Source organism: Euprymna scolopes, chromosome 9, assembly GCF_053919585.1.
Source record: "Euprymna scolopes isolate OS-2025 chromosome 9, ASM5391958v1, whole genome shotgun sequence".
NCBI lineage: Eukaryota > Metazoa > Mollusca > Cephalopoda > Sepiida > Sepiolidae > Euprymna > Euprymna scolopes.
In genome coordinates, this window is record NC_136490.1 from 86,471,962 (window position 1) to 86,498,352 (window position 26,391).

The 26,391-nt window shown below is 34.5% G+C and overlaps 1 protein-coding gene across 1 annotated transcript in view; it reads right to left on the minus strand.

The window, feature by feature from the left end:
• The window catches only part of LOC145284747 (structural maintenance of chromosomes protein 5-like), a 94,539-nt gene that overhangs the window by 22,493 nt on the left and 45,655 nt on the right, over nt 1–26,391 (minus strand). The window contains exons 13-17 of the mRNA XM_080133700.1: nt 21,422–21,605; nt 18,816–18,874; nt 18,625–18,691; nt 18,424–18,525; nt 13,154–13,221 (exon numbers count right to left, since the gene is read on the minus strand). Of these exons, the coding sequence (XP_079989826.1) occupies nt 13,154–13,221; nt 18,424–18,525; nt 18,625–18,691; nt 18,816–18,874; nt 21,422–21,605 (480 nt within the window). The remainder of the gene's footprint in view (nt 1–13,153; nt 13,222–18,423; nt 18,526–18,624; nt 18,692–18,815; nt 18,875–21,421; nt 21,606–26,391) is intronic.

Below are 26,391 nucleotides of genomic sequence, written 5' to 3' on the forward strand. Positions count from 1 at the left end.
ATCTGTTGCATATGTTTGCTAGTTAAGCTACATATTACATAAATTTTAGATGTAAACTTATTTTTGAATAACATGGGAAGTGTTTAGAAAAGATATTTGTCTTTGACAAAGAGAACAAATTATTTAAGCAGAATTTATTTTGTTGACACTGAAAAATGCTGTCTGTTGGGTGATACTTATTGAATTCATAAATGATAAAGCAACAAAATAATGATGTCATCATTCATTAAAAAAGAGAATATACATGACCAATGACTGTGTATATATATGTATATATATATATATATATATATATATATATATATATATACACACACAGACTTTTAACTTAAAAAAAATAAAAAATGTGCATGCGTGTGTATGTATATACACACACATACACATTTTTAATCTTTTTAACCACTTTAATACAGAGGACAAAAACTCACTACGTTCATCACAAAATTCTTTGAACATATGATTATACCCCTTTTTCATCTACAACAATGTCCAGTGAGTGACGTCATCAAATTCGTCCCTTCTGGGTCCTGGTTGATCACGTTATATCTGACGGTCATTTTGGTGAAGACCCTGGGTGTTGAAAGATCCTGTCCAATGAACCACCACTTTTTCCACATTGTGGAAAGAACGAAAGGGCAAATTGTCTGGCACTAGTCACCAAAGTCTGTATCACTGGGAAGCAAAGGTCATTTCAAACCAAAAGAAGAAAGAATAACACTTTGACAACTGGTCTTTTTGGATAAAGTAACAATTATTTGTAGAAAGACTTTACAACTGGCGATTTACAAGTCTCCTAATATTCATGTCTGAATAGTTCTAAATCTGGGCAATTACGAGTTTACCGATTTCAATTCTAAGTCCGAAGGTCAGTCTCTTAAGGATATTAGAAGCTGACATGCTTATATTGAGAATCCCCCCCACGCACTCCAATACAATTCAACTCACAATTCTCAATAAAATATTATCAGTAATATTTTATAATTCCCAACTCTGGAAAATACATTATCAAACCACAAGTGGCCAATTGACTTTTAGGTCCATGCCTCTCTTTTCTTCATCTATTCTTCATCTCTCCCTGCTACCATGAATGAGAGGTTCCTCCCCTCTTTTTGGGCCAGTCTGCCGAAATCACAAATGCGGTTGATTAATTGGCATTTGTTCTTTGTTTAATTTCTTGTAAAAGTTTCAACCATGGAAAAAGGGTTATTTGCAGGTAATTTAATTAATAATTATCGCATCAGGTGTGTGTGATCCTCTTCTCAGCCCTGACACCTACTTGAAATACTTTAGAAAACTTGGTCAGCAGCATTCTGTTCCAAATGTCTGTCAAGATTCTAATACTCTGGTCATGATAAAAAAAAACCAAAAAAAAACCAGGTTGTCAAATTTCCCCAAGATCAGGTCTCAGCAGATTTTTCCCGACAGACTACTCTCAGTGAAAGATGCTTAAAATGCCTGGATAAATGGCTAGTACTTTTTTTATCAATGTCAGCTAATTTTCATTTCACAAATCTTCAGAAAAGTTAATTTATTATCAAAATATTTCTTATGGCCCAAAACGTGCATGAAAAGAGCTATGTAAAAGATGCTTAAAACCGTTTGAATTATGCAAATACCATTAGTAGTTCAAAAGTTATGAGAATTTTAAGTGCCAAAATTTAGGCTTTTCCGTGGACATTTTCTTTAGAAAAAGTGGGCTAAATTAAGGACCTCAACATTTCAAGAAATTTGGTAATTTCACCACCATTTATTTATTTTTTAAGTTATTCTCATAAATCTTGGTATCTTTTTTTTTTTTTTTTTTTACATGGGGATCACCACTTATCAAGTGCCACTTGGGGATAAGGGAAAAAGGGTTATTTGCAGGTAATTTAATTAATAATTATCGCATCGGGTGTGTGTGATCCTCTTCTCAGCCCTGACACCTACTTGAAATACTTTAGAAATATTGTGTACAATAATCAATGGGATAATATCGTAGTAATAGTTGGTATTGGAGATTTGATAGTGTCTTACTTAAGGAGGCGATTAATCAGGAATTTGTTTATATTGGACTTGAGATGTCCAAATTGTAGTCAGGTGGGAAACAGGCGAACAGGAAGAGAATTCCACAGGCGTGCACTTCTTAGAAAAAAGCTATGTTCATGGAATCTACTTTTGATTTAGGCACAGATAAAGAGTGGGGGAAATTACTGACAGTGGTTTTAGTTAGACGGGTGTTTATCATGAAAGATTGGAGCTCGGACGAGCACTTGCCATGAAAATAACGATAAAACAAAGACAGGCTCGCAACGTCTCTTCTGTGGGAGAGAGGTTGCAGGGAAGAGAAGATAGCATCCCCCACTGATAGGCTGTTTTTTGAAGCTCCAGCCCAGATGTGGCAGCAGTACTCCATCTTTGGATGTACTTGGCTTTTATAGAGATAGAGAATTGCATCAGTAGTGAGATACTGGAGCGGTAGAAGGATCCCACCATTTTCCCAGCGGCCCGGGCAACAGACTTGATATATGTGTTCCATTTCAAATCAGGAATAAAGGTCAAACCCAGGAGCTTGTCAAAACATGAAGCCTCCCCAAGATGAGAGCCATCCATTTCAATTGATGCTAGATGAGGAACAGAGCGTTGATGATGTAAAGTTAGGAGCTTGGTTTTAGATGCATTAAAAGTAACCAGCCATCCCTTCCCCCACTGAAACACGCGCTCAATATCAGAGGAGAGGGAATCAGAGAGAGCTTTGTCATTTACGGCTTTTGATGTGTTGCCGTAGATGGTTGTGTCATCAGCATAGATGTCAACAAATGATTTAAGTATGTGTTTTGGGAGATCATTGATGTAGGAAGAGAGTTGGGCCCAGGATAGACCTCTGGGAGACTCCAGCATTAATACTGTGGACCTCTGATTTCTGCCTATCAACCACTACTCTTATGAACCTATCAGAGAGAAATGATTTAATAATTGAGAAAACATTTCCAGTTATACTGTAGCTGGAAATCTTGTGAAGTAGGCTCTTATGCCATACCTTGTCGAAGGCCTTTGATATGTCAAGAGTAATTGCCCTAGAAAGGAAGCATTTGTCGAGAGATTCATTAATCCTATGGGATATAATTGTTAGCACATCAGCTGTAGATCTAGCAGAATGGAAACCATATTGCATGTCACTAAGGAGGTTATTTCTGCTGAGGTGGTTGACTACTTTATTTAATATGGATTCTAGTAACTTACTCATAACACACAAGAGACTTATTGGTCTATACTGGGAGGGAGATGACTTATCACTTGAGTTCTTAAATACAGGACATACTGATGAGGTTTTCCAGGGCGTTGGAAAGCACTTCTCCTTAAACAGTTTTGTAAGTATGGGGGCAAGTTCTGGTCGAAGCTTTTTCAACACTATAATTGGAATGCCGTCTGGGCCAGTTGCTTTACTGGAATCAAGGTTCTTGATTAGTTTGGCGAACTCATGCAAAGATATTTGTATGTTGGATAGTGTGTTGTCTGTTGTAGGAGGAAATATGGGGAGTTGATGCCCTTCGTCGCAGAGGATAGAGTTAGCTGCAAAGTTCTTGGCGAATAGTTTGGCCTTGTCTGATGCTGATGAGATAACCTCAGGTCCACTGATGATGGTTGGGATAGAACGCACGCATCTGTTCAGGATCCTGTTTGCTATTTGCCAAAACTGGTGGGAACCAAGCCGCTGCTCAGCTACTTTGGATTTGACGGACTGAGCATATAGTTCTCTTGCATTTTTTATCACTCTTTTACAGTGGTTGCTGGCAGTCCTGAAGGCAGCTTTAGTCTCAGTACATCTATTACATTGGTAGCTATGGAAAAAGTGATTTCTATGCGCAATGGCAGCAGCACATTCTGGAGAGAACCATGGCTGGCTGTTAGGTTTTTGTTGGAATTTTTTAGATGGTATGAATTATCTTATGTAAAGTTGTGTGCTCTTTCTGATTATGCAGTCAAATCTGATGTATATTTTTACCATAAGCCATGAATTATAAATTAAGATGTACAAATTTCTTTTTTTTTTAAAACTGGCGCATGGTATCATACAGTGGGTGTCTATTCATGAACAAAACTGAGTATTATAGTGGTATTTAAATATAGCCTTATTGAGAGTAGGTATTTATCTGCCTCCCCACCAAAGGAGAGCTTAATCTGGGATGTAGCCATTGAATGCCTAAAGAGCATTCATGGCCAGTATTTACTACTCCCCACAAAGAAAAGGAAAAAATTGAGTAGATATGAATTAATCTCGGATATAAATCGAAGAAAATTTTCCGTATAGATTTTGGATTTCTATAAAAGATGGAAATTCCTATATTCAACCAGAACTTATGCATTTTGGGACCAGTCCAATTTTCAATTTTGTAAATCCTCTCTATCTGGCTTAAAATATACCCCTATTTTCTGAGATGCAACCATACATCGTACTCTACATGAATCCTCGAATGTAACTTTCACAATACCAGGAATCCTGATAAACAACAATGTCACAACGACGTTTATTGGTTGGGTTTCTAACAGTGTTTTGTATATTTTTAAGTCATTGTCGAGATTTCAAAGACATGAGATACCACATGGTTAGTTTTCTTGCGCTTGTGTAACACGTATCTATATAAATAAAACAGTAGCTGTATGTGTGTGTGTGTAAATATCTAACAAGTAAGCTATTAAACTACTAGTCACATAGCATTGAAATTCTCAGGAAATAATATTCATGCACCAAGGGTGATTTATAGCGAATAATATCTTTGCTTACATGCATGTATATCGCATCCAGACATTGGCAAATTTACATGTAAATTGTTCATTAAACATTAGCTGACATTTTGTTTTGTAATGCGCACGTGCATACTTTTGTTTTTTCTCAGGCTGGAATGTTTGGTTCTTTTTAATTTCAATTCTAACTAATGACACCAACTCATTTTTTTTTATGTCTTTGTATTACCCCCCCCCCCAAAAAAAAACCGAAACCATACGTACATTTTATTCGCGGTTTGAAATTTGTAAATATGAAAACAAACCTATAAATCTTTTTTCTCATATTTACTTAATTTCATACATTATTTTAATACAGAGGAGGGGGGGGGGTGACACACGGAATACGGACAGTGCTGAAATAATAACGTTATTTAGAAAGCCATACTTAATATTAATATGGGGACGAGAAGGTATTATTTAAACTATTCTGTACTTTCATCTAACAATTTATTAAATAAGAAACTGACATGTATTATCTCTATTTTTGTTTAGCATTAGTTAACATTAAAATCTGTTTCTCAATCTAATTTCTTGATTAGTTTATAGTTTTAGGCAAGTGTTGCCTAATAACTAACTGCACTTTGAAATATTTATTTTTTGAGTAGCATGAATTTTAAATAAGGTTCTTAGCATGAATTTTAAATAAGGTACTTCTACAGTGCAGTACCCATATTTAAAAAAATACAAACAATTTATAATGAAATCATGTATTTCGAAAAACTGCTGAGTCATTTTCCGGAAGCGACATCATGTGTTGATGATGGGAGGGGATGGGGGGCAATCACGATTATGTTGCTTTAAAAAGTACTCTGGAGGCTGCCAGGGATTACCAAACCTTCTTTTTAGGTGAGGTTGGGGTGTGGTGAATTAGTGCCTGTTCATTCTCCCAAGCATTACCACCACTTTTTCTGTTTATGGAGAGGGGGCCAGTAGATGATTTTGCTGAAATGCTGCATCAGAACAGATACTATACTTTTATCTTAGCCAAAAGGCCAAGTAAGCGAATATAGTTTTCTACCAGGCATTACCTCCTCCAAAAATAAAAAGTACAAAATAACCAACGCAGCATATATTTTAAGAGGTGGGGATTGGAATATGGAGTAAGTCCCGGTAAGGGCTGAAGCAGCAGTTTATGATCTCAAAAATACTTTATTTCATATATATTTTTAAAAGAAGTGGGAATACGGAGTCAGGCCCGGAAACAGCTGAAGCAGTTTACGATCTCAAAATTACTTTATCTAATATTAAAAGCTGAGACATTACATTATTTCATGTATATTTTTAAAACAGTGAGGTGGGGGATATGAAATCAGTCCAGGAAATAGCCGAAACCGTTTACGAGTTAAACATTACTATATTTCATTCATATTTTTAACAGTGGGGTGGGGCTTACAGAGTCAGTCCCAGAAATGGCTGCAACATTTTACATATTAATTTATTTAATGTATATTTATAACAGTGTGGTGGGGATAAGAAGTCAGTGCTGGAAATGGTTGAAACAGTTTACAATTTAAACATTACTTTATTTCATGTATATTTTTAATCAAAGTTATTATTTTCGTAAGGGGGGGGGTGCTAAATGTGGGTCAAAATTATAAAAAAAAAACAAACGATTGTCGAAATTAGTAACATATCCAAGAATTATGAAAAATGATAAAATGTGAATTAATTGATTGGTGTGTTTGTAATGAAATAATAAACCCAGAAAAAATATCAGAGTTATTATTTTCGCAAGGATGGGAGCATTATGTTGGTTACAATTATAAAAAACGATTGTCTAAATTAGTAACATATCCAAAAATTATGAAAAATGATGAAATGTGAGTTAAATGATTGGTATTTTTTTAATGAAATAATCGACCCAGACAATATATCAAAGTTATTATTTTCGTAAGGGGGGTGCAATAATGTGGGTTACTATTATGAAAAATGTTTGTCGAAATTAGTAACATATGAAAAATGATGAAATATGAATAAATCGATTGATGTGTTTTTAATGAAATAAATAACTCAGACAATATATCAAAGTAATTTTTTTTATAAGGAAGTGGGTGATAATGTAGGTTAAAATTATGAAAAACGATTGTCAAAATTACTAACATATCAAGGAATTATGAAAAATCATAAAATGTTAATTTATTGATTGGTGTAATAAAATAATTGGCCCAGACAATATATCAAAGTTATCTTTTTCGTAAAGAGTAAAGCGATAATGTATGTTACAATTATAAAAAATAATTACCGAAATTAGTAACATATCCAAGAATTATGAAAAATGGTGAAATGTGAGTTAATTGGTGTGTTTGTAATGAAATAATTGGCCTAGACAATATATCAAAGTTGTGATTTTCGTAAGGGATGGCTAGAATGTGGGTTAAAATTACGAAAAATGATTGTCGAAATTAGTAACATATCCAAGAATTATGAAAAATGATGAAATGTGAGTGAATTGATTGGTGCGTTTGTAATGAAATAATCGGCCCAGACAATAAATCAAAGTTATTATTTTAGTAAGAGGTAGGCGATAACGTCAGACAATATATCAAAGTTATTATTTTCATAAGGGAGGGGCAATAATGTGGGTTAAAGCAAGAAAAAAAAAACATTGTCAAAATTAGTAACATATCCAAGAATTATGAAAAATGATGAAATGTAAGTTAATTGATTGGTGTGCTTGTAATGAAATAATCGGCCCAGACAATATATCAAAGTTATTATTTTAGTAAGGGGGGGGGGATAAGATGGATTAAAATTATAAAAAATGATTGTCGAAATTAGTATCATATCTAAGAATTATGAAAAATGATGAAATGTAAGTTGATTGGTTTGTGCGTTTGTAATGAATTAATCGGCACAGGCTATATACGAGGGGCGTGCAATAAGTAATGCCCCTGACCCACTTCCCATAGCAGTAGAGCAACGAAACTCGGATTAGTCTTTCTCTACATAGGAACCACTCAGAGTTATGCACTTTCCCGATTGTTTGATGCAGCTCTGGAGACCGTTTTCGTAGAACACCCCAGGTTGGTCCTCCAACCACGACGTGACTTCAGAAATCAAGGCTGAATCATCTGAGAAACGCTTTCCTTTCAAAAACAACTTCATGGGTGGGAAGAGGTGAAAATCAGAGGGTGCAAGATCAGGACAGTAGGAACGATGGGGGAGGATTTCATAAACACACACCCATGCTTCTGATCTGGCAACATGCGAGTTGTGGACCGGAGCGTTGTCCTGTAGGAGGAGGGTACTTTTGCTGATCTTGACCTGCTTCTTGATTTTGATAGCTTACCTTAATTTCCTCAAAAGTGAAGCATAATAGGCTCCTGTAATTGTGGTACCCTTTGCCAGGAAATCTGTCATCACTACTTCATCCTGGTCCCAGGAGACTGTGAGCATGACCTTGCCAGCGGAGGGCTGCACCCTTGCCTTCTTTGGAGGTGGTGAGTCCAAGTGCTTCCACTGCATTGACTGGGCTTTGGTCTCTGGATCATAGTGATAGACCTAGGTTTCATCCTGTGTAATCAGTCTTTTGAAAAACTTTGACTCATCTTCTTGGTACATCTCCAAATTCATCCTCGAGCACTCGACGCGTTCTCGCTTCTGGAATGGTGTGAGCAACCTGGGAATCCATCTGGCAGACACCTTATGCATATGCAAATGGTCATGAATGATAGTTTTCACAGACACTGTACTAATCTTGACATCTTGGGCTATTTGGCAAATAGTAATGCGCCAATCTTCCAAAATGGCAGCCTAAACTTGACGGACAGATGCGGTGGGGGGGGGGGGACCGGTCTGGGAGCTGTTTCCACAAACTTCTGGCCATCTTTGAATTCACGATGTCAGCATTTTACAAGGTCATATGATGGAGCATTATCACCATAAGTTTCTTTCATTTCATCAAAAGTCTCCTGTGGTGTGCGTCCTTTCAAATACAAAAACCGGATCACTGCTCAACATTCAACAGGCTCCATTTCACACCTGACTCAGTTCAAACACCTGCAAAACAGAAACCACAATTAGTTCAGAGCTGTAATTTGCCACATAACCTGTAGAGATATAAATCATTGCACTTGCAAAATTTCAGCCAGATCAGACAACTGGAAGTGGGTCAGGGGCATTACTTATTGCACACCACTCGTATCAAAGTTATTATTTTCATAAGGGGTGGAGGTGTGATAATGTCGATTAAAATTATGAAAAATGATTGTCGAACTTACATATCCAAGAATTATGAAAAATGATGAAATGTGAGTTAATTGATTGGTGTTTGTAATGAAATAATCACCCCAGACAATGCATCAATGTTCTTATTTCTCGTAAGGGGTGGGGGGTGATAGCGTGGGTTAAAATTATGAAAAATGATTGTCGAAATTAGTAACATATCCAAGAATTTAAAAAAATAATGCAATGTGAGTTAATTGATTGGTCTGTTTGTAATGAAATAATAAGCCCAGACAATTTATCAGTTTCTGTAGGTGATCAACAATATTTTTCTGAATTTTCAATGTTAACTTCTGGGAATGACGTCGCAGTTGTAGTGATGAGTAGAAAGACACATGATTATGTTGCTTTTTAACGTACTTTGGAGTTCTCTATGAATTAACAAACCTTCACTTTTGAGGTGGGGCTGGAGAGAGTAATGTCCATTTGGGGTGGTGCAATCTCCCACAATGTCATATTCCAAAAATATGGAATAACTATGGAAACATATTCCGGAAATTACATTGTTTCTCTTACTAATGTGTTGTTGGCGGTTGTGGTAGTAACGGGGGGGGGGGGGGGGGACTATATTAATATTGAAAATTGGGGTAAAGTAAAAGTTGCCTAATGATCATTTGCATCAATGCATTTATGTAATTATTTGGAAAACCTGTTGAGTTATGGTCAAGAAATGATATTATTTCACTTAAAATGATGCTGTCAGTAGTAGGGAGAGAAAGAACACAGTGATGTGGAATTTTGTAGTGAAGCAAGGGTTGCCTAATCACAAAGCTTCTCAACATATTTATTTGTTTGTAAAGCCGGTTGAGTAATCTTCTGAAAATGACGTCTTTTTTCCAAAAAATTTTGATTGTCAGTAGTGGGAAAAAATGAAAAGAGTAATGTGGAATTTGATAATGAAGCAAGGGTTGTCTAATCACTTAACTTTGTCAATGTATTTATGCATTAATTTTAAAATTCTGCTAAGACATCTTCCGATAGTGAGGAAGGAAAGAAACGCAGTAATGTTGAAATTTATGATGAAGCAAGGGTTGCAAACTCATTAATCAACACAATGTATTTATGTATTAATTTGGAAATCCTAATGATCCATCTTCTAAAAATTATTTCAATTTTCTTAAAATCATGGTAGCCTTGGTGAATGAGAAATTATTTCATATGTTGACAATTGTGATACTATAAAGTGGCCTGGGGTGGATTTGAGCCACTAAGTGCTTAGAGGGGGTGGGGAATAGACAAAGAAATCGGAAATATCCTACAATAGACAAAGGGATAGGAAATGGTTGAGAGTAAACAAAGAAATCGGAAATATCCTACAATCAACCATAACAATAGAAACTTACTGATAAAACAGGGAAGGGCAGCTTCCGGTAACCAGGATGGGGTGGGCGACCAGTGATACCAACGTAGAGGGGACAGTCGAGATCGAGATGCGCTCGAGAGCGGATGGAAGTTGAACAGTCAGTTGACAGTTAGATGCCCGTCACAGCGGATGGAAATTGGACAGTGACAGTTGACAACTAGATGCGCTAGACGTTGTATAGGAGTTGATATCGACTACAGTTTGACATTTAGAGTTGATTGTGAAACAGAGATAGACAAATGTAACATCGATAGAACAGGGGAAGACACACACACTCACAAGTCAATTTATATGTGAACATTGGCGTTTGTGTTTTTCCTTTGTTTGTTCATATTTCTATTTTGTGAACCGCGAGTGTTCTCATCGACAATCGCCAAAAGAAGATCCAGCCAAAAGAAGAACAGTCAAACGAAAAATTCACGGTACATGACGTTGGGAGTCGGCGATTGTCCAGGAGCAACACACACGTCGGGTTACACAATACCTGTTGAGAGTATGTTAAATTGTTTCATATATGTATATAAATTACCCGTCCGAAGGTAGGTAAACATATTTTAAATATGTGTTGTAAATTACCCGTCCCAAAAAGGTAAAATTATTTCATATACATTCTGTAAATTACCTGTCCTAGGGAAGGTACAATTATTTCATATGTGTAATAGCCGTCTTAGAGTAGGTAAAATATTCTTTTGCTCGAAATAGCAAATGATACATACACATTAAAAATTCCTCTCCCCAAAGAATAACAATTATATTCAAAATCAACCTCAATTTTCTCATTGTTTATATGGTCCCGAGCAATGTTGGCTAGCCCAGCTAGTTGTGGAAATAAACAAATATTTTACATTAAATAAATACACTAAAAACTTATCCAACTAGGTAGAAGAGTAACTTATCTTGCCTTTAGTAATAGTTATTTGGGTGCTTATGCACTTATGTTACCGTACTAATTTTTCAAATAGTATTTTCAAATTAAATTCAAGTTTCACAATACCTGTTTTTTTATTTAATTGTTAGCTGAAAGTACAGAATAGTTAACAAAACACCCTTCCCTCCCCATGTTAAGAATGGGTTTCTAAATAATAACCTTATTATTTCAGCATGGTAGCATAAGTGTACAAGTACCTTTTTTTTTTGACCACTAAAAACAAAAAAACAAAACAATTCTACCTTAAGTACAAGTAAGTAATAAATACAATAACAGAAACGCATGTACTTAGTACATTTTGTTGTTTTTTAACGTTTTTAATACATGTGTACTAAAAGTGTCAAAAACAACAAAATAGTATTGTTTAGAAATCAAATTTGAAAAACTTGAAAATAATTTTTTTAAATTGACAAACTCAGAATAAAAAAATGAAACTGATTTTTCTGCTTTCGTTTTGAAAGCAGAAAAAAACAGTTTTCTATTTTTAAGCGAATACAACGAAACTCGTTAATACGCTGACTGTAGTCATTGTATTAGCGCATAGTGAGTCGTTTTCCCGTTAAATTCTATATTCTGTAATTTCTATAAAAGATAACATTTTAAAGAAATTTCCGAACAATAATTATCAAATATTTACATATATATGAAAATGGATGATATATGCTGATTTATCTATCAATGTTGAAATATTCTTCGTCAACTTTGCTTGGTCGTAACTTTGCTTCCTGTGGTCATAAAAATCAAAATCAAAGTCCAGTAGAGATGGACTTCTTTGTTTATATATTCTGTAAAATTTCAGCAATATCCAATCATGTGTATCCAAATGTAACGTATGAAATGTAAACATTGAAAAAACAGTTTCCCTTTTTGTTGTCATTATTTTTTTATGATTTTTTCATTTTTAACTTGGAGCAAAAAAAAATAAAAGCATAAAAGCAAAATAAATTAACATCGTTGGAATGCTTATTCTATTCTCTTTCCATCAATGTAATTCTTTTAAAAATTGACCCACAAATAAAAAAGATATGACTTGTTGAAGCACATTAGATATGTAATATTGCCGATGTCCATGAAAATACAGCATATGCTTGCAATGCTACAAATCTGAAATAATTAAATTTTTAAATAGGAGGTTGCATCAATATTATTACTAAAAATCTTTTAAGAATACTTCAAAGAAACTAAAATTTCGAATAACTATTGTTAAAAAAAAAAAAAAAAAACATATCTGAATTTTCATGAAGGGTTTCCATCCACTTTTTGTCCCTTTTGCATAAAACTAAATATAACCAACATTACCCAACAGGTTTGTTTTAAAATGTATAACAATTGGTTCATTAGTTTAGGAGCGAATCATGAACATACAAATATATAGACATAACTTTGTACAGATAGAGATATATGCCTAGACAACATTAGGTTTTAGGCTCCTAAATTCATACTAGAATTGTCTGCATGGACATGTGGCATAATAATTATTGTAAATAAACGACAATCTTCTGGAAATTAACGACGCAATACTTACTACAGTCGAGATTAACTAACAACATATTTCTACTCTTCAAAATTCCATATATGTTGCCAAGCTAGAAAAGGTTGAGGATTGCAGTGGACGAAAGGTTGTGAATTAAAATGAGAATAGCAGTTCAAATAATTCAAATCATGACATAAACTATATTTTCTTCAATGATTTAGGATGCAGGTAATAAATGACATAAAAAAAAAAGAGGTTGCCTGTTAAATATACTAGTATTTACTTTATACATATTACAATGAAATGTTGTGCTTGTTTTTTACATTAGCATCCATTTCATGTATATTTAGTTATTGAATCGCATTTCATCAGCAGTAAAATGAAAAAAAATCATTACCTGTTCTTTTTAGCTTGGATTTCTGATAACAATCGCCTTTTAGTATCTTTTTGCTGCATTAATTCTCTCTGTAGAAGGCAAAAATTTACATAAATATAAAGTATTATATGGAAAACAGTTTTTTTCTTTTTTAAGATTAACAATTTTCGTAAAAAATTTAAAAATGTTAATTGTTCATAACAAAAGTGGTGTAAATAGAGACAAGAATGTAGTTTTCTTTAGGAAAATAACGACTAATCACAAATACAAGAGAGAAAAATCAAAGAATTTTAGAGACTTCTACAACATTCTAGAATTCTTGCCCCCCCCCCCTCCGTCTATCACTTCCCTTCATATTAAAGGGGTTTCATTTATATAACTAACTAGCATGGATACCCGGCGTTGCCCGGATGGACATGAAGTTCGGTATGGACACAGCTGGTATACTAAGGATATTGAACAACTCCCATAATAGAACATAAGTGACCCCCCCCCAATAATAAATGAATCAAAACAACTTTTCTTTCAATCAAAATAGCAACAAGTGCTTGTGCGACTGAAAAAAAAAAAATAAATAAAAAATAAAAATAGCCGCGGTAGGCAGGCTCAAATCTGAAACACGAAAGATGGAAAGAAAGGAAAAATGTTAACGGTAAACCGTTTTGCTCATCAGACCACAATGACCTATGACATTACGACCCTTCAAAATAACATTTATAAGCATAGTTTATGCATACGTGACTTGTAAAAATGGCGTTGCGAGAAATGGTCAAGTTCATCACCACAGAATTAATTTTTTTTCTTCTAATTTTCAGATATTATGCGTCTGAGAGATCACTCTTTCAGATGGTACCGGTTTCGACTTGATCTGGTGTAATTGATGAAAGTTTTTAGCAGACATACGAACACACACACAAACCAACATTTGAGATTTATACAATAGACTAGTTATGCAGAGGTTTTATGGTAAGAGCATTGATCAACCCTAAAAAAAAGAAAAAAAATGTTTCAAACAAACAAAAAAAAAATTAACCAACCCCTAAAAAACATGTAAATAGCTGTGAGTACTCATGCGAGTGCTAAAAAAAAAAAAAACACACTCGACACACACCCAGGGTTCCTCACTACACCACCTACACACACCCGTTGCCCGGGTGTGTGTAGGTGGTATAGTAAGGAACACCGAGTGGAGAGAGCTGTTAAAAAAAAAAAAAAAAAGTGGTAGTAGTGGAGGGGGGGGGGCAACAGTCGGCAGCCCATGTGGAGAGAGGTGTTAAAAAAAAAAAATGTAGCAGCAGAAAGAGGGAATCAAAACAACAGTAGGCAGCCAGGGTAGAGAGAGAGAGAGATAGTAGGCAGGCAGGCTTGAATCCGTGACATGAAGGTTGAAAAAAGTGAAAGAAAATCTGGCGTCTTACTGATACTCAATGATGTGACCGGAAGTCAAAAGCATTCAAATTAAGTGTAGTCAATCGAAAAGAAAAGATGACTTGCAGAAATGGTGTCAGAAAATCTAACCCGTCCCTGCAGAAAACTGTCCAGTTGAGGGTGAAGGAATTAATGTTTTTGGCCAATTGTCCAATATCTGTCGGCCGGATATATCAGGATCCGTCACCTATTTCGAAAATTTTTGTGAAACATACAAACACACACATTTTGCCTTCTATATATATAAAAAGCAAAACGACCGTAGGGAAACAAAATGAAACGGCGGAAAGCTGAACTGGCCTTCAGCCAATGTTCGTTTCTGCACTTGCTTGCAAGTCAACTTTTTGATTGACATTGCTAAATTTGAACGCTTTTTACTTTCTATGCCTTCGTAGTGTAGCGGTAAGATGTCACGTTTCATTTTCTTTTCTGCCTTTGCATCACAGGTTCGAGCTTGCCTGACTACTAACGCTTTTCATTTTTTCTTTTACACCTTCAAACACTTGGACAATGCCGGGTATCCCCATTAGTTTATATCTATATATCCATAAAAGTGAAAGTGTCTGTCTGTGTGTGTACATTTTCCTACGCAATAATTCTGTCAATTTTCAGTCTACAGACTCGAAATTTGATATGCAGGGTACTGAGATTATGGAAAATCGATGTGATTGGTTTTCGGCCCAAAATTTTGATGTTAAGGGGTCAAAGTTCAACGATTTGACCTTTGAGAACTCTACCAAACTCTTCCGCCAATTTTGGGTCTAAACACTTGAAATTTTAGATATAGGTTTCTTGGACATGAATTCAACTTAACTTGAAAACAATAAATGTTAAGGGGTCATAACAGGGGTCAAAGTTTTTAAAAAATTTGACCTCTGCGGTCTCTACCAAATTACTCAGACAATTTCTGGTCTAAACATTTGAAATTTTACATAAAGGGTATTCTGAGATAGGGCAAGCTTTTTAATCGGTTTAGGTCGAAAATGATCATATTATTTTGAAGTTCGACCTTTCAGATGACAAATTATCGAAAAATTGGCTAAAACATTAATGTCTTCACCTTAAACTGGCCATTTTTCTACGTCACTTCCGGTTTGGCGGTGGTCGTAACAGCAAAGACGTCAGGTTTTTTCCCCATTCTTTTCCTCCTTTGCGATACGGGTTCGAGCCTGCCTTCCTACTATCACTTTTTTTTTTTTTGCTCAACATATACATCCAAACACCCGGGCACACATGCTAGTAGAAGATATAATCAAGTTATATTATTATATAATCATAACTAGCGGGGGTATCTGGTGTTGCCCGGGTGGGGAGAGGTTTTATGGTAAGGGTATTGATCAACAGAACCCTAAAAAAAAAAAAAAAAAAAAAAAAAAAAAAAAAAGTATCAAAACCCTCTAAAAAAATGAAAAGAGCAGCGAGTATCCATGCGCAAGCGTAAAAAATAGTAAGCAGGCTCAAACCTGTAACGCTAAAAGGAAAAGAAAGGAAAGTGAAAAAGAAGCGAACGGTTTAGTCATTGAGACTATTGTGACATACAACGTCACCACCGTTCAAATTAAGCTTAGTCATTGTAAGGTGTGAATGATTTTGTAAAAATGTTGACGAAAAAGGAGACCCCTTTTTGTAAAAAAGTTGGCAGTGAAAGAATTAATGCTTTTGGCTAATTTTCGAATATTTGTCATCCGAGCTTTCAAAGGATATCTATTTTTTCAATGTTCGTCATATCTGTTGAAAGTTTTTGACAGACATACAAACACACACACACATTTTGCTTTTTATATTTACACTAGCGGGGGTTACTCGGCGTTTCCCTAATGTATGGAGGTGTAGTAAGGAACCCCGGAGGGAGAGAAGAATAAAAAAAGTGGTAGTAGCAGAGGCGGGAGGAAATCAAAACAACAGTAAGCAGTTTGCAAAGGAGGAAAAAAAAAAACCATAACATCTTAGCCGATGTCTCCATCCGTTGCATGTGGAAAATCTTTGCAAGACATTTCGGCAGAAGGGATACGAAGAAAAGAAACTGTTAAATAAAAAAGAAGCCGGGAGGGGGGGGGATTAAAGTTGGTAGGATCGAACCAAAAGAATGATCCAAACATCGAAAAAAAAAAAACACACAAAAAAACCTAACGAACGATGTTAAATGTAAAAATCGAAAAAACAAGAAAACAGAAAAACAAACACGTGAAAAATGGCTTAAATAAGCCTGTTTCGATATTAAAATTAAAAAAAAAAAAAATCGGTGGTACCCGGGTGTTTTTGGGTGTGGTCAGGAGTGGATAAGTGAAGTAAAAAAAAAAAAATAAACAGAAAAACGAACGTTACGTGAAAAATGCCTTAACTAACACTGGTTCAATATTTAACCCTGTTTAATCTGTTTTAAAAAATTGTAAAAAACAAAACAAAAAAGAAAAAAACAGCGAATGGACGTAAAACTTCTTTAAAGAAATTTGGTAAAACAAAAAACAAAAAAAAAAGGGGGGGGGGGCCAAAGACAAAAAAAAAAAAAAAAAAAAAAAAAAAAACAGCGAAAAGCGAAAAAATCGTATGAATAACCTTGTTTCAATATTAAATGTTTAAAAATCGAGAAAAAAATATATCTGATAACTGGGATTGAACCTGAAATCTTAAGATAACGACGCTGTCACTTAACCCATCACATTAAGGATGCGTGGCAAAAGTAGGTTGGTTTTTATAATATTTAAACGAATTCAATGTACGTCTTTTGTGCATATTGACGCATGTGTAGAAGCCGTCTTGTCATGAAGATACAATTTTTTTTTCAACCCCTCCTGGTAGAAACGGGTCTGGTTGAGGGTGAAGGAATTAATGTTGTGGGCCAATTTTTCGATATTTGTTGGGCAAAGGTTCGAGTGTGAAAATGATACCTATCTGGCGAAAATCCATCGCCTATGTCGAAAATTTTTGCGAGACATACCAACACACACACATTCTCGCTTTTATATATATAGACTAGCGGGGGTACCCGGCGTTGCTCGGGTGTTTAGAGATGTGTGTGCTTTTGGGTAAATCAAAACAAAAGAATAATAAAAAATCGTTGCCCGGGTGTAAGAAGGATCGAGCCCAAAGCCTTCAGGTGAGATTGGAAAATAAAGTGTGAAAAAAAAAAAAAAAAAACCAAACAAAAATGTGCAACGTTAACCACTCGGTCAGCAAGAAATAGTAACGGAAACATGTTTGAATTTATTTAAGTATTAAGAATTGGCAGGTGCTCGCACTTAATGACTTAATAAGGTCAAGTAAACTTTCACTGCAGGACAGGGCAGTTTTTTATTTACTGCAGGGCAGTTTTTTTTTTGTTTCCCCAAGATGTTGGGGGGAGGGGGGAACAGCTCTCCATAAAAAGGGGATTGTCCAAATTGAATAGCAATTGTCTGATATAAGGAGAAACTGCGCATTGATCAAAGCTGATTGCTTTTGGACGTTCCCAGCGATCACGCCAGGAACGATGCCGCCAGCCTCAAATTAGTTTTGTATTTTTAAACGAAAAAGCCGAATCCACACATGGCGATCCAAAAATGTGGAATATTTAGCTTTTCAAAGGCGGGCAAATTAAATCGACAGGCGACCCCCGTTGTTAACTCGTAGATATTATGATTTAGACGTTTAAAGTTTTAAGAAGGAGCGAGCCGACCGATCGCTTCCCGTAAAAAACCCTCTTGCAAACATACACAAAAACACACATTTTTGCTTTTAAGGAGACAAGGTCAGAGGTGATGCAGCAACAATGGTTGAAGGTAAGTTACATGAACAAGTCGATGGAGAGATCAGATTTCATTCTGTGCACCAAACAATGATATAGCTTCAAAATAAAGTCAATACAAAAATATTTTTTTACTCACCTTCTTCTTTTTTAGATCATTAAGGCAAGTCTCTAGCCGTTGGGATTCTTCTAAGATTTTAGTTGTTTCTACATCTTTTTGTACTTTTAAATTCTGCGCTTTCTACAATCAAAAACAAATATTAAAAAGAAAAGTAAACAAATGTTTGAAAAGTGGAACATGTGTAAATAAAAGACTGGCATTAGAATGAGTCAAACTTACCTTGATTTCCTGCTGTAACCATTTTTCTTTCTCTGTGTCATAGGAATTCTTTAAGACAGAAGCATCCCTGAAATAGCAACAATGTCAGCTGTGAAAGTATCCAGAGGAAGGTAATGAGACGAAAAATAATTTGAAAGTGTTAATACAATTTGAAAGAAATGTAAAAAAAATTAAGAAAATAAAAAACCTACTTGAGTGTACTTTTCTTGGTACTTTTGTGGCCAGAATACACAGAAGTTTTGATAGCAAACTAAAAAAAAAAAAAGAAAAGGTAAAATGTATTTGAATGGAAACATATGTCTCAGCAATTGGGAGTCTATGCAGTATTCAATAGTTTAACAGGGTAAGTAATAGAACCACAAGATTAAATTCAAGCATAACTTGCCCCCCTTATAGCTGGAAAATTGCCTCTTGTGATATCATTGTTCAAGAATACTGGTGAAAGAACTGACCCTAAAAATCATCCCCCACCTCCATCAGTCTTCTCCGACTCTTCACAAAAATCTTTGAATCATTAAATCAACTTAGTGATAGTCCATTACTTTGTAAATGTTAAATTTCTTTCTGGCCAACAGTATGGATTTATCTACAGATATCCTAACTATCTTTGAATGCATATACAATACATGGGACATGTGAAGCTAGGATGGTAGCGCTTAATATATTCAAAGGTTTTGACAAAGTTTTGCATGAAGATCTTACTAAAATGAATTTGTACAGTATTACTGGACAAATATTTAATATAATCAAATCCTTCTTAGCCAAAAGAATGATCCAGAGTGTCCTTAATGGTTGTACATTTAAACAGCATCACATTAATGTTGGTATGCCCCTTGGGTCTTTATTATTGCTGATTTTCATAAACGACCTCTCTGATGCAATTGTAAACAACTGTTTCTCCAACTGTACCAACATGCAGACATTTAAATGTAACGTGAACAAACATATTGGACAACTCCGTACTTAAGATACCTCTAATTCACTGTAGCCCCTTATGCCTCTGTGGCAATGTAGCTTTTTTGAGGTGAATATAAAAAAGAAAAAGTTTAATGCACAATTAACTTAAGCTATCCAATTGAAATAAAAATTGCCATGTTAACAAATAGATATTGCTATTAAAGAGTCTTTAGCCATTTTAATCTGCTTAAAAACTTAAAAAAACAAACTCAAAATGACAAAGGGAAAAAATTCGCCTTTTGCACTTACATTTTTGTTGTTTTTTTACTTGATTTGTAAATTAACAAAGTCATGTATTTTCATGCTTTGAATGGACATTTTGTTTTTGTGATATTGTGATGTTCCTCTCTTAGGTGACACTAAATGACTTGACAATCAGGTGACGATCATCAATGCCTAAACTTGCGCTGCGAGAATCTAAGTTATTTTTAGAATTTCAGCATGGCAATAAAACACTGTCCAATCAAATTAACCCTTTCATACCGGACGCATGGGTTGGGACCAAGTGAGGAAGATTGAAGAAATTAAAAATCAGTTTTGAGTTAACCTTTGACAGGAGAGGACTGCATGGATTTTGTCTGACTGCTGATAAGCATAAAAAAAAAATAAATAAATAAAATAATTAAATTTTTTTTAGTTCTATTAAAATGTTCTCGCTGGTGAAGGGAGGAAAGCAATCGCCTTTTCTTATCTCAATGAGATATAAAACAAATCGTTTTGTCATTAGAGATTAAATGCAGACTCAAAATTGGAAATTGTGATATCTCTGAAAAATATGAGCAGAACATATGTGCACTTTTTGTTGCAGTGTGCATGTGTCCCCACGAGGACAGAATTCATTAGGATTATCTATGGAGGAGAGTGGATTGGACTTATTATTCGAGCACTGTGTATCCAACACGTTAAAGGAAGTCACCATATTATATATTTCAGAATCAAACATCTGAGAATTTTTATTCATTTGGATATACAATCAGGGAAAAGGTTGAAGAAATTATCTTTCTTTTTGATATAATCGGAATATTTTTACCAGTTGTGTGAAGAACTTGCTGAACTGTTCTTTCCTTCTGAAATTGTAATTTGAACTTTAATTTTTTTTAATAAGTGACACGCATCAGTCCATGTGGTAACTTGTATTTTTTTTTTGCAGTCACAAGAAGTTTGCATCTCAAAATTGCCTCCTGCAATTAGGAACTTTGAGTGACTCATTTCTCCTCCTCATTATCAATTACCCCTTCTTTGAAAATGTAATATGGCATCGTATATTTCCTTTTACAGCTACAAGAACCTTACGTCTTGACATTGCGTCTCATAAGCAAAAACTTTGAGTTACTACTTTTTCCTCATCATTATTGTGATTTCTATTATTCATTTCTTTCTTTTTTTCTATTATTCTTTGTTACTTGGTTGGTTTTTATGAAAAAACAAAAAAGTAAAAAGCATATATATATATACATACATACACACACACACACACACACAAAATACTTTTTATCTTCAAATTCGTGTTCTCCTTTACATTGGCCTCTGCCAGGCTTTTACTAATCTACCACTAACACTTCCAGTCACTATGCAGGAAATATAAGGGTTATCAGCCTATACACAGCTCAATATCATGTAGAGATGTAATAATATTTATTTGAATAAAAATTAAATAATTGAAAGCCACACAATTTTTTTAAGAACATGACCTGATGTTTGCTACTTATTTATGGTAAACAAAAATTAAATATTGATTTTACAATTTACATATCCACAAAGAAACTGGCTCTACTTTATTGGCTGAAGACAAACCGATTATTATTTAATTTATGTTTTTATAAAAAATAAATTAGCTGACCTGATGATTATCTGTATAAAAGAGATCTAAGTTTGGATTTTCTCTTATAATTTGGTCCATCGTTCTTGGTGTTTCACTTTTATTGACTGGAATAGAGTGAACACGATATTGATGACAAAGGAACCTCATCACAGCATCAGGACAGTCAAATAAATCTTTTAAAAAACAATGGAAACCATAATTTCTGCAAAAAGAGAAACATTGAAATGATAATTTAGAATATTTTAAATCACACCAATAGAAATATAAATTTTTCTTAAGAAAAAATGTATCTCATATTGAATATAAAAAATGAAACAAAGTTACAATGAAAGTGGCAAAATATTTACTGGATTTGTTTCTGTTTGCTGTGAAGATCAGAAATGAATTACTGTAATTTTAGTAGAATAGTCCAGCTGAATTAGTTTATCATCTGTTTCGTTTATTGGATCCTGGGGTGGGATGTAGACAGTGCAGACATTTATAGTTCTGCGTAGCGTTGTTGTTATAGCAGTGGCCTGAATATTAGTTCTTGTTTGTTTTGTTTTATGGCATATCAACCACTTTGGGGTCATTTAATGCCGCAACATTAGTTATGATATGTTATATATTGGTTTGTTCTTCTTAGTTTTCTTTTTTTTTGGAGGGGGGGGGATCTTTCCTTATATTTTAGTGTATATTTTGATCTCTTTCAGAAAATTCATAATTTTTTGGGGATCAATCTTGTTTAATATTGTTTTCTTTGTAATACTTTGTTCGGGTTTGTTCAAGGTCAATGCAGTTCGTCAGTATATGGTGTACTGTGTAGGGTTCTTGACACGTTATACAGATAGGTGTCTCCTCCCCATTTAGTAGATGTGAGTGGGTGATGTGAGTGTGACCTATTCGCAGTCTGGTCATTAGTACCTCTTCTTTTCTTGTTAACTTTTTGGTGTCTCTCGTTCCAATATTTACTATTATTTGGAATAATTTATTTTCTGTACATGAGCTCCAGTTTTCTTACCATTTTCACTTCAAATATATGTTTATTTTAGTCTTTATGTATGAATTTATGTATGGAGGATTTTTCCACTTATGTGGTTTTGTTGCAGTAATTCCTTTGCTGCCTTATCTGCTTGTTCATTCATATAGATGCTGATATGGCTTGGTATCCAGTAAAAGATGGGGTTTTTTTTCATGGTTATGGCATCTATTTTGTTTAGCAGCTTTGTAATGAGTGGATTTGTCATTTTTTTTTTTTTTAGTGATATGAGTATCGAGAGCGAGTCTGTAAATATGATATATTTTTGATGGTCATCATTGGTTATTATATTTAGTGCCAAATCTATGGCTGTTGCTTCTGCACTGAAAATAGAAGATTCGTTTGGGAGTCTTTCCTTTAGTTTTATTTTTTTATGGATGGCTGCGCATCCTACTTTGTCTCCATCTTTTGATCTGTCAGTGTAGATTTGTGTGTATTCTTTATATGTATTCTGGATATTAAGTAGTTCTCCATGGAAGATTGATGGGTGGGTTTTTGTTTTGGGATATTTATTTAATTTTAATATTATGTGTGTTTGTTTGATCATCCAGGGTGGAGTTTTTGATTTGATATATTTATGTATTTTTGTTATGTCTATTAGGGCTTCTGTGAGAAAGTTTTTTATGCGGAGGCTAAAGGGTTTGATGATATTTTCTTTCCTGTTGAAGAGATGTGTGTATTGTGGATGGAGGGTACATTGGTATGCTGGATTTGATGAACATTATACAAGCTTTAAGTAATATTGCAGCGCTAATTTCTGTCATCTTAGTATCAGTGGAAGCTCATGAGCCTCTATGTAGAGGCTTTCTACTGGAGAAGTTCTAAATGCTTCCAAGGCCAATCTTAATCCTTGATGATGAATTAGTTCTTTTATGTAGGACTTCCTTGCTGCTCCATGTATGAAGCATCTGTAATCCATTTTAGATCTAATTAAAGTTTGGTATAGTTTCAATAATGTGACTGTCTGCACCTCAATCAGTGTGTGCTAGGACTTTGATCAATTGCATTGTTTTTTGGCATTTTGCTTTTAAATATTTTATATGTGGTATGAAATTCAATTTTTTATCGAATATAATACCTAAATATTTGTGTTGGTTGGTGAGTGGGATGTTCTTGTTATCCAGTTTCAGGTTGGGGTCATCGTGGAATTTTCTTAATTTGCAAAAGTGGATGCATTTAGTTTTTTCCTCAGAGAATGTAAATCCATTTTCTATGGCCCATTTGTTTATTTTATTCAGACAGAGTTGTAGTTTGCGTTCGGCTGTTTGTATATATTTAGATTGGTAGTATATAAGTAGGTCGTCCACGTATAGGGCGTTTTCAATTCCTGGGTCTATGTTTTTTATAATATTGTTTATTTTAATGTTGAAGAGGGTGACAGATAGGATACTACCTTGAGGGACACCTATTTCTTGATCTTTTTGGACTGAAAAAGTGTTGTTCATCCATACTTGGAAGGTTCTATTTGTTAAGAAATTTCTGATAATTTCTGGCATTCTACCCCTAAGTCCTAGTTCGTACAGGTCTTTTTGGATTTCATATTTCCAAGCAGTGTCATACGCCTTTTGCATGTCAAAAAAAATTGCTATTAGATGTTCCTTTTTTGCAAATGCTTCTCTTATGCGTGTTTCCAGTTTTATTAAGTGGTCGATGGGGCTTATATTTTTCCTGAAAGCCGACTGACTTTCTGTAATCAGATTTTTGCTTTCCAAGTACCAATTTAATCTTTCATTAATCATTCTCTCGAATGTTTTGCACAAACAACTAGTGAGTGCAATGGGTCGTTAGTTTGTTGGGTTTGTATGATCTTTTTTTTGGTTTAGGTATTGGGATTACTGTTGCCTGCTTCCAGTTTTTTGGGATGTTGTTAGTTATCCATATTTCATTGTAAATTTGTAGTACGTAGTCGAGTGATGGTTTTGGTAGTTTTTTGAGAAATTGATAATGGATCTCGCCAGGGCTGACTGCCGTATCGTGAGATTTGTTTATTGCCTCCTCTAGTTATGCGCTATTGAGTAATTGGTTGTAATTTTCATTTTTTGATTTGAAGTTTATTTTTTCTTCATTTGTTTTTATAGCTTGGAATTTTTTATTTTGTTTTTTTGATGATGAGTTCATTGAGAATTGTTCTGCTGATTTATTTGCGATATTTTGTTTGTCGGTAATCTTCATGTTGTCGCATATAAGGTGTTTAATAGGATTCTTTGTATTTTTTCCTATTTTTCTGACCATCTCCCATACTTTTTTGGGTTTTGGGTTTTGATTAATTTTTGTTACATACATTATTGAACCAGGGTTTGTTATAGTTTGTAGAAGTGGAGCTTTTTGGTATGTTCTCCTCAGCTATTGTGAGTAAGGTATTGCTGAAATAAGGTATTGCTGAAATATGTGACGTGTTCTGAGTTAGGGTTCACTTCAGGTATTAATCTGTGTTGACATGCATTTTGGAATTTTTCCCAATTTGCTTTTGATACATTCCAGCGAGGTGTTTTGTCTTCTAATTTTGGGTTTTCGTTTTCTAATATAATTGGGAAGTGGTTACTTCCGCATGTATCCTTATGTGTTCTCCAGCTATAATCCATGTATATAGTTGGATCACATAGTGTTATATCGATTGCTGATAGGGTTCCCGTTGGTGGGTGCATGTATGTATTCTCTTTGTTATTTAGTAGACATAGCTCGTTTTGGTTAATTATTTTTTCTATGATTTGGCTTCTTTTGTTGTTTTTTTTCCTGCCCCACCATGCATTGTGACTATTGAAGTCTCCCAGCAGTAAAAATGGTTTAGGTAGTTGTTTGATTATATTGTTTAATTCTGTTTCGTTTATTGCTTCATTTGGTGGTGTGTATAGTGAACACAGGATTACTGTTTTGTGTAGTGTTGCGGTTATTGCAACAGTTTGCATATTTGTTTTTAAGTTCACTGTGCTGTGTGGAATGTTTTCGTTTATCAGTATTGATGATCCACCTGTGGCTTTGCATGATAATTTGTTTATGTGGTTGTATATTGCGTAATGTTGATTTTGTCATTTTCTTTTAGGTGTGTTTCCTGTAGGCAGATTATTGCAGGACATAGGGATTTGATGAGTATTTGTATTTCTTCGATATTAATTTTTAATCCTCTTATGTTCCATTGTAGGATTTTATCAGCCATGGTTTATATTTTCTTTCTCTTGTTTTGGGTTGTTGGATTCCTCAATCTCCATGACTTCCTGGCTTTCAAGTCCTGAAGGCATAGTGTTTTTTGTTTGTCTTTATCTTTGGACCGTGAGCTAGGGCTTTTATTTGTTTTTGTTCGTGATCGTGATGTTCTGTAGGAGAGTTTTAGTTCTTGCTTTATTTTGTTCTTTTTTGTTAATTCTTTCTTGTATTGGTAATTCTTTGATTCTGGATGTGCTAGGGATTTGTGCAGATTCTATTTCTATTTGATTTGGTGTTGCTTTTTTTTGTTAGTTTTTCTTTTCTTTGTTTTGGTTTATTTCAGTGTATGTGTTTGTTTTTGTGGTATTTGTAATTATTGGTTTTATTTTAGTTATAAATTTTTGCCAGTGATTTGGTCCAAATTTTTTTAATTTTTCAACGAGTATAATTGTATTAATCTTTTTTTTTCTGTAATTTCCTTTTTGGTAATTTGTGCATAACTCTTCTCAGTCATATATCTGTCTACAATTTTAATTGCTTTAGGGAATGATATATTTTGTTTTTGTTTTACTGTTACAATTTCTTTTTCTTTTTTCCATGTCACAGCTCCTTGCATAGGCTGTGTGGTCTTCTCCAGTTTGCACGTTTGCATTTGTTTGTATACTTGTTTGAATTGTGGTCTGGATTTCTTTGGGTACATTTGCTGTTGATTGTAGCATACATCCTCGTGGTGTCCGAATTTATGGCATTTTTGACATCTAAGGGGGTTTGGTATAAATAGTTCAACTTTTACAATTGCATAACCAATTTTTGTTTCTGTTGGGGCCTT